At 33.8% G+C, this 16,282-nt stretch overlaps 4 protein-coding genes across 5 annotated transcripts; 2 read left to right on the top strand and 2 right to left on the bottom strand.

Annotated features, from left to right (window-relative positions):
- Positions 1-1,542: 1,542 nt before the first annotated feature.
- LOC105217378 (dynein light chain Tctex-type protein 2B) lies at positions 1,543-5,338 on the top strand. 2 transcript variants are annotated; one of them, XM_011192347.3, is made up of 4 exons: positions 1,543-1,700; positions 3,658-3,726; positions 3,798-3,994; positions 5,173-5,338. In XM_011192347.3, exons 1-4 carry the CDS (start codon positions 1,683-1,685, stop codon positions 5,336-5,338), a joined length of 450 nt encoding a protein of 149 aa, XP_011190649.1. In that variant the 5' UTR covers positions 1,543-1,682. The 2 variants fall into 2 exon arrangements, with proteins under 2 accessions (XP_011190649.1, XP_011190648.1); XM_011192346.3 differs by lacking the exon at positions 1,543-1,700 and adding an exon at positions 3,104-3,175.
- A 949-nt stretch (positions 5,339-6,287) lies between these two features.
- LOC105217377 (RNA-binding protein spenito) lies at positions 6,288-11,666 on the bottom strand. Its single transcript, XM_011192345.3, has 3 exons — positions 11,519-11,666; positions 9,869-10,497; positions 6,288-9,796 (listed from the first exon to the last, which is right to left on the bottom strand). Exons 2-3 carry the CDS (start codon positions 10,378-10,380, stop codon positions 7,999-8,001), a joined length of 2,310 nt encoding a protein of 769 aa, XP_011190647.1. The 5' UTR covers positions 10,381-10,497; positions 11,519-11,666; the 3' UTR covers positions 6,288-7,998.
- Positions 11,667-11,998: 332 nt separating this feature from the next.
- Positions 11,999-13,630, top strand: LOC105217376 (uncharacterized). Its single transcript, XM_011192344.3, has one exon. The coding sequence runs from the start codon at positions 12,125-12,127 to the stop codon at positions 13,418-13,420; it is 1,296 nt and encodes a 431-aa protein (XP_011190646.2). The 5' UTR covers positions 11,999-12,124; the 3' UTR covers positions 13,421-13,630.
- LOC105217375 (NSFL1 cofactor p47) lies at positions 13,614-15,344 on the bottom strand. The gene is made up of 6 exons (XM_011192342.3): positions 15,131-15,344; positions 14,889-15,070; positions 14,399-14,824; positions 14,207-14,335; positions 13,906-14,145; positions 13,614-13,846 (listed from the first exon to the last, which is right to left on the bottom strand). The coding sequence occupies exons 1-6, from the start codon at positions 15,230-15,232 to the stop codon at positions 13,714-13,716; spliced, it is 1,212 nt and encodes a 403-aa protein (XP_011190644.1). The 5' UTR covers positions 15,233-15,344; the 3' UTR covers positions 13,614-13,713.
- Between the last annotated feature and the right edge of the window lie 938 nt (positions 15,345-16,282).

Raw genomic sequence — 16,282 nt, forward strand, 5'->3', positions numbered from 1 at the left:
GCTACAAATATTAATATATACATATATAAACATACATATGTCAAAAAAAAATTAAGTGAAAATAAATGTGTGTAGCAAAATTGTGTGCAATAGTATTTAATTTATGACATACGAGTACTAAGTACTAAACGCTTTAATATACTTATTTCGAATATACAAGCATACATATGTATGTTTGTATGAAAGCCAATTGCTATACATATAACGGATATGTTTTTGTAATGTTGGAAGCGTATTATGTAGCTAAAATGGACGATGCTTGTTTACAAATAATATTTATGCATAATTTATTTAATTTAATTTTTATACTTATATACACACAAAGAAGTGTTTACGTAAATGTTGTTATTGTGTTGTTGTAATAGCATAATTGTAGTTTTGTGTGTACCTTTGTCATAAGTCTTTGCATTTGAATATGTACGTATGTATGTAAGTGCGTAAACTTCTATGTTTATGTGTTTGTACTTTATACCTGAACTCATAAATTTGCATAAGTCTTATGTCCGTATTTTAATCCAGCGTATGTACGTATGTCAGTTATGTACATACATACACCTTATATATAACTGCATATAGTATATTTAGCATATATATACACCTATATATAAATATAAATATATATATATATACCCACATAAATAATATTTCTACAAATGTGTCGTAAATGGATTTTTGACTGTGTATATGTATACTATATAAAAATAAATCAAATAAATAAAAAATATTGCAAACACACAATTAACTAGTAGTACTAACTGTAGATTTATCTTGAGTAAGGATCTACGACTTGTCCTCACCTCGCTTTCCTTGCGCTCGTGAATTTTTCTAGTTTTAAAATGTTTTTCATAGAAGTCTTAACAGCCTTTAACCATCTATAAATCCAGTTTTGAGTACTTGAATTGAGTGGAAAACGGTTTCATCGAAGTCTCTTCCAAGTTTTCAGAGGCATTTTCAATAAAAAAAATCCTTCGTCTATAATACATTAATGTTGTCGCCTTCAAAATAGTCTCCATTCGATAGTAGGAACTTATTCTTGCAATCGTCGAAACAAATCTCAAACTTGATGTCAGGGTTTTTTGAACAATTGGAGATTTTTAAATTCCCGTTATTTTTAACATATCTCGTATTTATATATTTTATACGAAATAGACAGTATCTTCTGAAAAACGTTCTTGATCTCTAAGAGCTTATTTGTTAACAACAACACAAAAGTAATATTAAATTCGTTCTATCAAAACTAAGCTTAAAACTGTTGAAGGGCCGCTTGGAATCTCTCGAATTCATTTGAAAGGCTTTAATTACAGTATTGAATGAAGAAAATTTTTAGATCTTAGCAGCGATCATCGACCACTTCTTTCATCCGCCAGTAGAGTTTCATGTCAATATGGGATTATCATATGAACTGTATCAAAAGTTATGCCAACTAATGAGCGACGCATTATTAAACTCTTTAATCGCTCGTATGTTGTTTGAAAGATTTAAGGGCATTTTTTAAAACTCGTTTTTCAACACCTTTTTAAGACCAAACTACTGGCATCCTCCTTATGCATTTTTTCTTTTTCCTCATTTTTGATATTTTTGTCTTTTGAAAACAAAACTTTTTCTAACATTAACTTCAATATAGTTTTACTTTTTGATTTTATCTTTGAATATTTTAATATATATCATATTTTTTACGCATTATGGATGTCGGTGGAGAGGTATTTATGGCTATTTACACAAGTAACAATTATTCTAACTAGGAATACGTCATATAAGATCTTCTAAGGAAACAAATGTATAGATTATTTTTCTGAAGTAAAAAAGAATCAACTGCAGCATAGTCCGTTTTCGCTAACTGCAATGATTAATATTGAATAGAAATAATAAATGAGAAATATGAAAATAGCTTAAAACGAAACGGAGCTCAGAATACATGCCTAAGGAATCATCCACGAGAAGCTCAGAAGTTCAAGACATTTGGTTCTACTTAAGCGGAAAAACCTGCTCTCAAACATTTCTCACAAAGTTTGGAAGATATTGTAAGGATATCGAGTTTGTTATATAGTTTCATATAAAAATGTTTAAGTAATTTGGACGCCTTATAACCTTGGAGTCGCCTCAAATTGTAGTGAAACATCAATATGCCTTACAGAAAAGGAAGATAAACTTGGCCAAACAACTGTCGGTGTTTGTATGTGTAGGCAGCAAATTAGTTTTAATGTAATGTTTAGCCCTCTCAACATGGTGTTTAGGGTATAATCGTTATGTCCACACAATAGCAGAAACGATAAATGGAACAATACATGGTTTATTTTATAAAATGATCGGTCCGTCAAATATAACAAATTTTCGGAAAAAATGAGGAGAAACGAGATGATCATATATTTATATTTATATGAGCCTAACACTCAAAGCAGCAAAATTTTTTAACTAACGGAAAAAAATACTGCGATTTTAGGCCCACATACCATTTTACGACGTTCCCCTTTATATTGGGGTCTATATAATTGACCCGGGAACGGATTTATATTCGTATAAAGACTGTGAACTCCCTAACATTATTCAAGGTTTATTTCAACCAATACGAATAACCCACGTGTCCTTAGTCTTGCCGCTTTATAGCAGATATGCTGACTTTCTTAGATAATTTTGACTTAATTGTGATATCCCGGATATGGGTTAAATATTATAATGAAATCAAGTAAACGTTTTACCCATTTCGACTTTCTAAATTACGGTAAATTGGCAAAAATTCGACACAATCTGTTCAAAACTTTGTCCACTGATATAGAAGATCACACAGTATCCACAGACATCACAAAATATTTCAGTTCCCATCAATCCATACAATTTAGGAGCGTATTTAGTGTTCGATTCCACCCGCAGTTAACTGTCTTACCTGTTGAAATTCAAATTAGTTAATTACGCCCAACCACAACAATAATTGTAAGGGTGTAACTATATACATATACATATGTATGTATTACCTTAACAATTATTTGATGAGCATAACCTTTACTTACCGTGTTTTATGGATGTACATATAAATATTATGGTTTATTTACGTCATATCGATTTAACATTTGGCCAAATTCGCAAATCAGGTCAAAATGTGATTGCACTCGGTTAGTTCTTGATGGCAGACAATTGGTCTAATCTCGTAAACTTGTGTCTAGGTCAGGCACAGGAAGAGGTAGTAGTAGTATAAATCGTTCGCTCGAAACCAAATTGGCAAATTGCATTTACATTACAAAAACAATTCGTAACAATAAACCACGAAAATAAATTCGATTCGATTTGTAATTTGTGGGCGAGTGTGTGCTTGTTTGTATACTAGTTTGTGTACCTTAGTAAGTGCTGTACATTTGTAAGCATTCAGTTTTGGCAAATTTTGATTGATTGATAGCGCTAATGGGCGTTGACATCAAATATAATTGTCATTAATCAAACAATCAATACAACATAAATAGGCAAATGGCTATGTCCGCCAAACACGCAGCCCTTCAACATCACTCACTCATTTACCATTTATTTATGCGTAACTAAGCAGCGGTGCTCCCCACCTGCACTCCCCCTCATCCCGCTTTATGCCATTATTTTTGTTTTTTATTTAGGAAGTGGCAATTCTCACTTTGTGTACAATCGTTTCTAAATGAAAATGTGTTATTTTTGCAGCGACGTGGTTCACTCAAATCGTCGACTGGACGTAGATTAAGTGCGGCATTCACAGTTCCACAAGCGCGGGTAAGACGATGCCTTTGTCACAACAAAACAGCAGTAGTGTTGTAAGTTCACCACTATCTATGTGTTTGCAGCCGGTTTTGAAATATCTACCCTCATATCGTTTGGATCCGAAATATCCGCTAAATAAAGAAGTATGCGAGAAAATTATGCGCGCCGTGATGGACAATGCATTCGAAAATTTTATGTATTCGCCCAAAACATCACTAACATTGTGTGCACAAATCAGCGAAGAGATTAAGAATCGTATAAAAGCGCAACACTACGATCGGTATGTAATGAGATATGAAAAAAAATAGATATAACAACGATTGTTATAACAGTAGTTAATGTAAGCCCATTAGAGAGATACAATACAAGTCTCTAAAATATGATATACTTGTAAGTCCATAGTTTCTTCATACGCGCCTAACCATCGTAACGGGTTTGTGTAATTTATACCCGATTAATTGTTCAATCTGAGTAGAACAAAATACGTTCCTAAGGTAACTTTTATAGTCTATTCAGTACTTTAGTTAAGAGATTAGGTGTGTTTAGAGGCTAAAAACAAGGGTTTTGTTTTAAAAATATACAGTCAAATATTTCATTTACGAAATTCAGCGTATCAAAGATACATGTTTAAACAGTATTTTGTGAAAATTTTATTTAAAAAATCAGGCACCAAAAAAAACGTCTTGCCGTGGGCATCATAACTCATGATTGGTTCATCCAAAAACAATAAACTAAAAATATTCCGATAGTACATGGATAAATCTAGTTAATGAACGAATGAAAAAATATAGAAATTTGAATTTTAACCAAAAAAATTAATTCAAAATTAGTAAAACTTTCGCCAGAACATTGCCATTGATCATTAACTAGATAATATTACTCCAAAGATGTGTGCAAAATTTGAAAAAAGTCGCTTCATAACCGACTTAAAAAATTGAGTTTTGAGATAAATGTAAATTTAAAATTAAATTATTTTCAAATTTTGAAACCCACCTTACCCCTTAAAGAAGGGTAAAGAAAGAACTTCAGAATAATAAAGAAATAACAATGATTTTAAATAAAGATATATAAGACTATCTCTTCAGCACTCTTCTCCGAATCCGAATTATCGAATCTGGCATTGAATTTTTAGGCTTCATTTATTGTAAAATATTTTCAACCGGAAATGATCCCAAGACCGTCGATTATACATTTCTATTCTGGCAATGGTCCCGGTTCACAAATTTATTGATATTATTTGAATAGTCAATCATATTATTACCAAATGTGTACGTTTCGTTTTTTATTGATGTCTATCAGTGTTTCGGTGCATTTGTCTCACCGCTTATCAAAAACAGAAGACTAGCTTGTTCAGATTTTTAAGTAATTCTCGGACCAATATTGAATTTTGTTTCAACATTTTCTAAAATATTGTGTACTGTAATTATAAAGTACATAATACATATTTTACTATTTCAGTTACCGTTACATTTGTGTTGTGTCCATTGGTGAAAAGGTCATGCAGGGTTATTGCTCGCTGGTAAATTTTCTTTGGGATGCAGAAAAGGATGGTTACATTTCCTACGTCTATGACACGCCAAAATTTTTCGGTATCGCAACACTTTACTACCTTTATTATGATTAGTGCCATTTAAATGTGATTTGAAAGAGAATTCATGCTTATATTAGATAAATGTTATTGTTCTGAAATAAAAAAAAAATATGCTTCCAAACTTCATATAAAAATGTATAACCATAAAATCGGCGAGAAATAAAAAAATGGTAAGTTACATGGTTCAAATCCATAGCTATGCTATGCTCTCCGCATAGCTTCAGAATAAACTTATAAATTATTATATAAATATAAATTTTACGAAATCACATAATTTAGGTAATAGATCATTGTATTTATTATAAAAAAAACATTGCAAATTTATTTATATGCTAATGTTTTAAATCTCACATGTTGTGGGTAGTACTTTGGACTTACCTATAATGTTGCTTCATGACAAATTTTATTCATACATCAAATTTTTTAAGATAAACTTTTCGTTTTTAAACAACTTCTTTCTTTCTGAAGGAGAACACAACACTATCACAGTATAGTAATAACACAAACAGATTTGATAATTATGGTTTATTTAAATATTTACGTAATGCAGAGAGTATATTGTTATTAATATTACAATTTATGCACTTTTCAGCTCATTTTCATTTTTTATAAACGATTTTATGTATTTTGTATAACTTACAAGCATGCCATTAAAATTATTAATTTAAATTGTTTAATTGTATATGCAAATAGATAACTTCAAAATCAATCATTTACACAGAGAAAAAATTAAATATTCAATAATTAAAACATATTATACAAATCATATATAAATATTTTTTTCTTTCACCTGTCAAACTCATATTTGCAAACGTGGCTCGTTTACGATTAGTGTGCAGTGATAGCAAATTCACTCGAACAATAAAATAATATAAGTCAGTATATTGGACGTCCGTGCGCAAATTTAAGAAAACAATGTAGCATTCGAAAAAACCCTTTATATGTAGCGATATATTTTAACAAAATGCTACACGTGGTTCTCTTAGTATGGCTTCGAAAAAACATTTACTACACCCACAGACATTGGAGAAAGTTGACACAAGAGGTCACTGGCGGACGCACTTTCATTTGTTTGGCACTCGCGTCATTATGTAGGCGGCAAACATATTTATTCGCATAACAAACTTGAACTTGTCTATTTAGGCATTAAAGCACTGAATTAATTATGCCATACAAAACCACTGTTAAAATTAGTTTCCAAGAAAAGTTTTAACTACTTTTGATTGTACCACTGAACAGCGGCTGCCTCAGCAATATTAAACAATTTAAATAGAACGGTAGAAACTGCTCTTAAACTCGTATAGAATTTTAGCCACATATGTATGTTTGAGGAGAATTCACTTTCGGGAAGCTGTTGGTTAGTTTAGCCAATTATAATTTTGGAAAATGTTCCACAAAACACCCACAACACACCACACCACACCAGCAATTCTTTCAAATACTTCACTTTTAACCAACTTTGACTTTCGAATTGCATCTTAACGGCACTGAAAATTTTACGGCGATCAAGTGACGAACTGCACAAGTTGTGAACTAAACTGAACCATATTTTGATATGGTTAATATTGAACTTCACTTTGTACTGACAATTTTTGCGCTTCTTTAAACCAAAACAATATTTCTAATACAATTAATCAATTGACCATACATGGTAGGTATTTTTCGTATATACAATATGTAAAAAACACAAACTCAAATAAAACAAAATAACACAAACAAGTTTCTCAGTAACCAACCTTGTTTAAAAAAAAAAAAATACACTTTCTGAAGAATAGAGCTCACCACTGCTAAATAGACACAATACCATAACGCCACACTGCATCACCAAATTCAAACTTTTGTTAAAAATCTAACAGTTTTTCACCACGCGTACAAAATTAAATAATTTTTTTTCTTTGTATAAACATACCACAATTTAGTTTTGTTCATTTTATATAATTTTCTTTTTGTTCGAATCATATCTTTACACCAAAAATTTAGTAAGCTTGATATAGTTTTCAAAAATTATAATTATAAACATTAGTCAGCTGCGTATTGATGGGATCATAAACGATCAAATTAAACTTCACAAAATTTCCACGGCAACTTATTCACTTTTTTTTTAACTGAAACCATGAACATTTTAAAAAGTAATATAAAATTGTGTAAGGGCTTACCTACTTATTAAACTAGTTGATTGTTTGAAAGACTCTTATTAATGTGTGGCAAAATGAAGTATGCTTATAAAGTTAGGCTGTAGCACAATGAGAATGCGTCACAATACTACAGAATAATTTAAGCGAATAAAATATGAATGACCGAAATATGTATAACCCAACAGTCAACATGAAGTGTATTATATATGTACATATAATTATATTTCTGAAATTTGTATTTAAATTATTTAAAGGATTTAATTTAAAATAAAAGTATATACTTTCATCAGTTGCAAAAAAACTTGTGACTGCTAAGCCATCAGCGGTCTCAACTTTTTATTCGCTTTCTATAAAATGAATATGTAGTTGCAGAAGCACTAAATCTAACTTATTTTTATTCAAAACTTCTTGTTTCCGAGTTTCAACCTTGCCTCTTCGGTATATTAAAATTTCACTACCGACGCGATAAAAGTACTTCCATATTCACTTTTTTCAGTGCGCTAAAAGTGATTTATAATTTATAAACAAAAATCTGCGAATAACTACGCGTTATCGATTTTAAGCAGTGCCGCCTCTTACAACTACTACCACAAGATGATCTTCCTTTAGACCCTCCTCAGTTACACTCTGGCATGTACGCTTCAGTAATTCTGTAGAGAAGTCACATGGTGGGAAAGCATATAACACACCAGTGGCTTCAGTATCTTTGTTCAAAAGTGAGATAACACCGGCAGCCTCCTTTTGCTTTAAATACGACACTAAATTTCGTAGTGGACGCGTTTGCACGCTGCTATCCTCCAGCGTAGTTGCAGCCGAAGAAGCTAAACCTAAAAATATTGCATGTGATGATGATGAGCTAATGCGCTTTTGCACATCTTCCAATTTGGGTGGATCGAGACGCAAACGCTGTGTAATACGTAAATTATGTTTTCCTTCTTCGTCGCGCATTAATGAGTCGACAATATCCGCATCACCATCAGTCATATGGAATTTAGCAGGAAATAGCGAACTCTTTAGTATGAGTGCGCCCTGCCATACAACCGTGCACTTACGAGCAATGTCAGGCAGAGTACGTGCGGTACTCAATGCGCCGTTTCGACGTGTTGACGAATCCGAATCCGACTCCGGTGAATGGGCGCGTTTGTGCGGTGAACGCGAGCGAGAGCGATCAGCACCGGGTTCACGGGAACCAGAACGTGCACGCTCATATGAATCGCCTGGCGGACGACGCCATTCGTCTTCGGCACCAGCAGGTGGTGGCATAGATGATGTTGAACTGCCATGTATCGGACGGTGAACATCATTGTGATAGACGTGATATGAACCGCGTCCACGACCGCGATAACCACCACGTCCTCTATAACCACCCCGTGGTGGATAAGGTGAATAACCACCTCGTGGAGCATAATGCGGTGTCTCCTCGTAGTGATAGTCATATTCTGGACGCCTATATTCTGGTGCCTCATCATAACTCTTTGATTTAAATGGTGTAGCTGGCGTAGTTCCAGGTAATTCAGCAAAATCAGTGCGCAAACGACGTTCGGGTCCGCCCAAAGGAAAACCACGCATTTCTTTCACTGCGGCAGAGGCTGCTTCGATGGTCTCATATTGTATATATGCACTTGTCTCGCCTTTTTGGTATTCGATTTTTTTTATGACACCAAAGCGATCGAATTCACGTTCCAACTGTGTTACAGAAGTCCAAGCGCCCAAACCACCGATCCATATGCGCGTAGCTGGTGTTACCTTACCATAACCAATTTTGCATTGGAACTTTCCGATATATTGACCGGAAAGTTCAATCTTAGCGCGATGTGCCATATCCAAATTCTGATAACGGACGAAAGCAAAAGCATTACCGGTACCTGGTGGCGGACGCTTAATATCGATATCATCAACAATACCGTATTTACCGAATATGCGACGCAACTCTTCATCAGAAATATTCACTTCTAAGTTACCAGCAAATAGAGTACGTGTGGCAAGAGGGTCATCTTCTGGTTGTACATGATGCAAATAATTGGGAAATTTATCTTTCTTACTCTCCGGTTTTTCATAGGGCACATGTGGACGAGGTCCCATATGACGCATAGGTGCGTATTGATGTGGTGGCGGTGGTCCATGCATATGTGGTGGTACACGATGCATTGGTGGTCCGCGAGGGGGGAGTGGATATTCGTGATGAATTGGTCCACGATATTCGCGTGAACGACCATGCGGATGCATTGGTGGTCCATAACGGTCATACGGATCGATCGGTGGTCGACGATGCTCTATTGGACCAGTAGGACCCATAGGTGAACGTGGATAATGATAACGATCGTAGTCAGGTGGAGTAATCGAACGACCACGAGGCCTACAAATTGTAAATAAATGAAAGAAATAGGTTAACATAACTATTTCTAATGAAATAATAATTTATACAAACCTGTATTCATTATGTGAAGATGATTCGTAAACTGGTTCCACCAATGCCATTTTGTCATATAATACAATACGCGGCTTATGATGTTTTGCTTCACGCGCATCCTCAGATGTTCTAAAACAAACATATGCAACACGCTCATCCAAATCATGCGAAATACGAATGCTGAAGTCACCGAATTTCTTGTATTCACGATACAATGTCTCCTTAATGAAATCATCAGAAGCTTTGGGATGCAAAGCACTAACACATAACACCTTGTAGGTTGGCCTTTCTGCCACTGGTGGTGGCCCGCGTAAGTATTCTTCACGATGTGGTGAAACACCGTAACGTGCTCGTGGACTTGGTGAACGACCTATACGACGTCGCAGGCGATCTGGTGACATGCGTTCGGGCGAATCGCCTGGCACTCCACTACCATTGTCATAACCACGTCCCATAATTGTTCTACCGTGTGAAGACCGTCCTAAATGATTGCTCCTGGTTGGTGAATCTCCTGAAGCACTACGTTTCATACTACGTACTTAATAACTATATTCTTAATTTCAATTGAGCTTCAATGAATGCTCAAAAGAAGGTGGTCCTACCTGTTGAAAAATTATCACCAGTCTCAATAAACTTTTTATAAGAGCCTGAAAGGAATTTAAATTGCATTTTTATTAGTACAACCGAGAAGACAGTAAATAATACATTAAAAATATTTGTTGTAGTGTGGTTTTCGTATTATTATTTCCAAATAAATAGGTTTGTTCAAAAAATTACACTCCACTTTCTTTTGATTCAAATTGCAATATTCAATATACCGGATATAATTATTCTTCTCTGGGTCCCATTTCACAGAAATACAGGTGTATTTGTAAAATAGAAACGTTAATATATAATTGTTAGATTAAAATAGTATATAAATAAAGTATATGTACATTTGTGTTCCCTTAAGTAAGTCTACAATTGCAGCCACTTAAGCACACTCGGATGTTTAAAGTCGGCGCAGCGAAAAAAATATACACATTTTCGGCTTTTTATCAGTGCCGAGTTACAAGCAGAGATCTCATAAATAACCTGTTTAATCACAAAATTTAAGTTTGCAAAGCATAGAACAAAACCAAAAATTATGTATACTTGCGTACACACGTGTAAATAAATATACATTTATGTATATATTTGTAGATATGTAATTGCATCGATAAAAGAAAGCTGTAACATTTTTTAGATTCATGCTATACACATATTATATTATTAACTTTTTTGACGAAATGAATATTATTAACAATTCGAAGAACTGTCCGCCTAATTTAACCGCCTAGGAATAAATTATCAGCATACGTGCTTCATACTTAACCTACTAAACTTTACAGAGATTGTAAAGCAATCAAACGACGCGTCGAATATGCAAAGACGTGATAGCACAGCAATATTAATTATTAAAATTGTTCCACTGCTCGTTATTATTTTATATTTACTTATTACCAACATTGAACTTACGTAAAATGTTAATGCTGAATAAAAAAATAGGGAAAATTTTCTGTATACGCGAATGAAAAGAACAAATTTCCAAAATGGCGGCGATGCTACGCACAACTTAAAATATTTTCACATTATATACTTACATATACTAAAAAAAAATGTTAATACAATTATGCACTTTACACTCACCGTTAACAAATTCAAAAAATTTATATTATTTTGTTGAAATTCTTCCACAAAAATATAATATTTTACTCAAAACTCACACAGTAAATTAAAAATGACTGTACGCGTTCACAGAACAACCAGATTTGACACAAAAGCTTACCGTGCTGCCATCATTTAAATTAATTTATAGTGCCACCTTTCTAGTAAAAAATTTCAAGTGCTGCCACCTATTATCTCAGCGAAAGGTTGCCAGACAAACACATTTTTAAGATTTTTATTAACGCATTGTAGACAGTTAGGCTTAATAAACAGAACATTTAAAAACATTAAAATAATTCAAATATTTATTTGTTTTTAAAATTTGTATGGCAATTCCTGATTAAATTGAATATGTTTGAATAGATTTTTTTTAAATGTAAATAATGCATTTATTGAAATGAGTCCAATATTTGTTGCGCCACTGTAATTTAGCAAAAATTTATAAATCTTTTACGCCAAGTTTGGCAACGCTATTTATCGGTCAATCGCCTTCATTTTAATTATTTGTATTTTTAATGTGTTTATTTTATAAATAGTTTGACGAAAAGTGCTCATGTCTACGAAGGGCGTATAATTATCAAAGTAACAATGCGTAAATACCATCAGCTTTTATTAGTTATAATTTCTTGTATTAGCATAATTGTCTTGCTCACGTACAAGAGCGAAAATTCACGTTTAAAAGATGTGCTAAGTGCAGTGCACTTCTTTAGTCGCAAGGATGCGGATGAATTACGATTATTGAATAATTTTACTGCAGTGGATGAAGATATCATCAATTTTAATCGACCATTGCCAGTTTGGCAATTGGTGGGAGACTCGTTTTATGCATACGCCTCATACTATCAACGCAATGAACTTGTGTCTTCCGGCAGTGAAGTTCTAACACTTGTAACCGGAAAGACGGGAGCAGTAGTGAATTTTCTCTGTAAAGCACATTATGATGACGGACGCATTATACAAGGAAAATTTCGATTTCAACACTTGAATCAAGATGATAAAACCTCTACGGCATTTACAAATTATATATTTTATTGCCGCCTTAAAAGTGATTTGAAAGAACCAAATAACATTATTTATACCGATCTGACCGGTGATGGCAGCAGTACGGGTCATCAGTTACGTTTACGTTTTGTAAAAAGTACACAAGGTAGCAATGTACCACAAACGCAATTAGCTATTTGTCTGGATTTGGCCTCATTTAATATGAGCAGTAGTTTTGGCCAAAATTATATGAATTTATTAGAATTCTTTATACATCATTATGTTGTTGGTGTCAAACAGTTCATCGTTTACAACGGTGATGAACTAACCGAAATACTGCTGCAAAAGCTAATGAAACATAAAAATATACATATACATTTGCTGCCTTTCAATTTTCCATTTGCAAACAACAAGAGCAATACAACGAATTTCCGTGAAATTGTTAAAACAGATTGTCTACTACGTAGCATGCACAAAGCGAAATTCGTAACATTGCTAGAACCAAATGAATTTTTCTTTCCAAATGCCAAATTAAGTGCAGAAAATTCAGTAATATATTCATTAAATTCCCAAAGTGCCGCTGATACAATACATCAATTGCAAACTTACTCAGTCTGTTATGCTGATAAAAAGCATGATTTACTCACAAATAGTAGTTTTTATGACCCTGAAGTGGTGCAACCACACACGATAAATATTTTGAGGCCCGTGGTGCCTACGCTATCTTCTCCGAAAAGTGGTGTGAATGAAGTGGTCCCCTCATTGGCTTTTGCACATCGATACACCGACTGCGTACATGTCGGAAATGATGGCTTACACATGTGGCAAAACTCTTTGCGTCAAGATTTCATGAATAACTTGCTTGCATTTAGAAAAGAAGTAAGAGAATTAATTTATAATTAAGCTAGTGACACAAATTAATGTATTTAGACTTTTAGTCAATTTCGACTGCGTTATGAACGATTAGCAACATTGAGTATGCCATTATTTTTAGAAATATATATATTAATGAAAATATTTCAAGAGCAATGTTATCTTCCTTAGTATATAAGTTGTGTATGCGTAATTTTAACGAATAAATACTCACAAACACATCTATGTATTTCATATTAATTGCATTTTATTACATTAATGTTATTTGTTATTAATAAGTTGAAAAAAATTGTATTCAGCGGATATATGTAAATGTATACAATTCAATTCAGTCGCTGCAAAATTGACGCATTTTTTAGACCAGCTAATTCAATCGTTGCTGCTTCATCCGTTAGTTCACGGGTTGGAAATGATGACACTAACCGAAAATTACCCTCCGCATATTGTGGTCTGGCGCTATATAGCATAAAATATAATTTTAATATTTCAATTTATATAAGTGCTGCATTTCTTACTTCATTATATAGCGACGTATATCAGCAACTGTGTGGTTAAGATTGAACTGTGCAGTTAATCGGGAACCATCGGCCAAGCGTATCTGTAATGTTGTTGTTGGCTGAGAAGAATCAACCTTAAGTTTGTCTTTAGCAGCATTTTCATCCTCTTTGACATTAACAGCTGTTGTTTGTTTTGCACTATTGGGAGCTGGTACCGTTGCTGCTGCTACTCCTGCGCCTTCAACATTTGGTGTGGGACTAAAATATTAAATATGTAATTATAGGCTAGCTTTACACAACAACACAATAAATTTTTTACCTTCCCAGTGTGTGTCCGGATCCTTTAAATTTAGGTGGTACAGTTTTCCTTTTGTAATCCTCATGACGGTGATCCTCCACATCAACATTAACCACCCATCCCATTTCGAATAATTCATGCGGTATTTCGCTGCATAAATCATATAAGTACTTCTACTTTGGTATTCGAAAAAATATATATATATATATTTACCCGCGCATCACAGTTTCTAAGAACTCTTTATTTTCGGGATCATCATATAGACGTAGTTCACCATCATCAATAGAAAAGCCTTGGCTCCACAATTTCAACACAACAATAGGTCGCTTCTCTCCCGTTGCATTGGCATCGTCCTGCTGCGTGGCTACGACGGAATGGTCTGTATCGGTCATGCCCAAACGTACACCTTGACCCCACTGTACAGCACCAGATGTTGATGGGCCAGCTGAAGTACTAGCAGATTCTCCGGTATTGTGTTCTTGTGCCATACGAAACATGTCAGTTAACTGTTCACGGAAATTCTTACGTTTCGGTGGTCCTAAAACTTGCTGCCCTGAACGTTCGGAGCCACCAGCATAAAAGGCTTGCCCCTCTTCTTCATTAGAAGTACGCTTTGTCATATCATTTAGTGTTGCTACTCTGATGATATTAGATGTATAAATATATTTATACAAAAAACATATATTCATTATTTCATATTTACTTTGGCTTATCTGAACTTTTCTTGGTAAAACTTTCGGCGACACCGGTTTCGGAACGTACACGACCAGTTGAATTTGTAGGTGCTGGTTCAACATTTGCTCCGCCTGAATTTCGTTCGGTTTCATGTTCTTCAGTACCACCCTCTCCATCAACTTGATTACCAAGGAAATTAGAAAGTGCGTCCTGAAATTACATATCTATGCAATAAAGCCGGATGGAAAAAAAAATTGTATGCAATCTCACCTCTAGCGACCAATTGGAACTGGCTAAATAGAATCTGGCGACATTTTCATCTCCACCGCTTATTTCAATAAATTGTGCGATCAATTCATCGTTATTAGACATATTTTTAACATTCAAATATTATTTTTCTCTCGTAACTCAGAATTCGCGAACTAAAACAATGATTTCACAGATTTAATACAAAATCAATTGAAGGTTGCCAGACTGCAAATACTGCGAGATGCCATATTTTATAAAATTTAAACGTCAAAAATTTAACATCAGCTGTTTTCGATAGCATATTTAAATAAATGTGTTATTTTCTTTATGTTAAAGCATGTACGGCGAAAACAAATATATTTTCGCATATAAATATCGTTGAGTATTTCTTTTCTATTATTAATTCAAAATTAATAAAAATAAAACATTCGATATTTGTCCTTATTTATTATCGATATCGTACTATTTAACCACACTAGAGAAGAGTATCCGCCATTCATATTTTTATTCACCATGAAAAATTCAGAAATGCCCCTATTCCGGTTTTGAAGAACTCTCTGTCAGCGGATACGTGCAACCGGAACGTCCGGGATCTAAAATTGTTTTAAGTTAATCAGTGCTTTGGCTTATTACTATTGTGGTAAAATATATTTAGAGACTGTGTAAATCAGCAAAACTGTTTTTTTATATTTAATAATGGCGTTGTTGCGTATGAGCATCCAAACATAACCTATGTAAGTGAAAAATTAAAGTATTGCTAATTATTTTCGTGCTCGTCGCAAAAAATGTTTTATGGATTCATATTTTTAGTCAATCTACTGTATTTTTCCAAAGTAAGTACTATTGTATATTTATTTATTACATTTTGGAATTTTTTCTTGTATAATAAAATGTCTACCTCGCCATTTTGTCAAAAGAGCTTGACTTGGCTTGACAAAGCACTTCTCGTACACTCTTTTGCCGTCATTACTTCCTTATAGCGTTTTCTTTTCTTCAACATTATACAAATGCAGCATTACTTCTTTGAATGTGTTCCATTTTTACATGATAAAAGAACAAAAAAATTTCATCCTCGTCAGCTCTCACTCACAAATAGATAACCTGAGTACAGGGTAGAATAAATGCAACATTTTTTTGAGAAAAGAAAACGCACACACTACACTGATTTTTTAT

This window comes from Zeugodacus cucurbitae, chromosome 6, assembly GCF_028554725.1.
Source record: "Zeugodacus cucurbitae isolate PBARC_wt_2022May chromosome 6, idZeuCucr1.2, whole genome shotgun sequence".
Lineage (NCBI taxonomy): Eukaryota > Metazoa > Arthropoda > Insecta > Diptera > Tephritidae > Zeugodacus > Zeugodacus cucurbitae.

Excerpts from the sequence above, each read along its gene's own strand:
- LOC105217377 (XM_011192345.3), bottom strand. The coding sequence starts at position 10,380 with ATGAAACGTAGTGCTTCAGGAGATTCACCAACCAGGAGCAATCATTTA. Across the intron at positions 9,797-9,868 it reads TCTTCACATAATGAATACAG|GCCTCGTGGTCGTTCGATTA; the intron begins GTTTGTATAAAT and ends TACAATTTGTAG.
- LOC105217378 (XM_011192346.3), top strand. The coding sequence starts at position 3,119 with ATGGCAGACAATTGGTCTAATCTCGTAAACTTGTGTCTAGGTCAGGCA. Across the intron at positions 3,727-3,797 it reads TCACAGTTCCACAAGCGCGG|CCGGTTTTGAAATATCTACC; the intron begins GTAAGACGATGC and ends ATGTGTTTGCAG. Across the intron at positions 3,995-5,172 it reads AAAGCGCAACACTACGATCG|TTACCGTTACATTTGTGTTG; the intron begins GTATGTAATGAG and ends TTACTATTTCAG.
- LOC105217375 (XM_011192342.3), bottom strand. The coding sequence starts at position 15,232 with ATGTCTAATAACGATGAATTGATCGCACAATTTATTGAAATAAGCGGT. Across the intron at positions 14,146-14,206 it reads TCCGGACACACACTGGGAAG|TCCCACACCAAATGTTGAAG; the intron begins GTAAAAAATTTA and ends TTAATATTTTAG. Across the intron at positions 13,847-13,905 it reads ATACGTCGCTATATAATGAA|CGCCAGACCACAATATGCGG; the intron begins GTAAGAAATGCA and ends TATGCTATATAG.
- LOC105217376 (XM_011192344.3), top strand. The coding sequence starts at position 12,125 with ATGCGTAAATACCATCAGCTTTTATTAGTTATAATTTCTTGTATTAGC.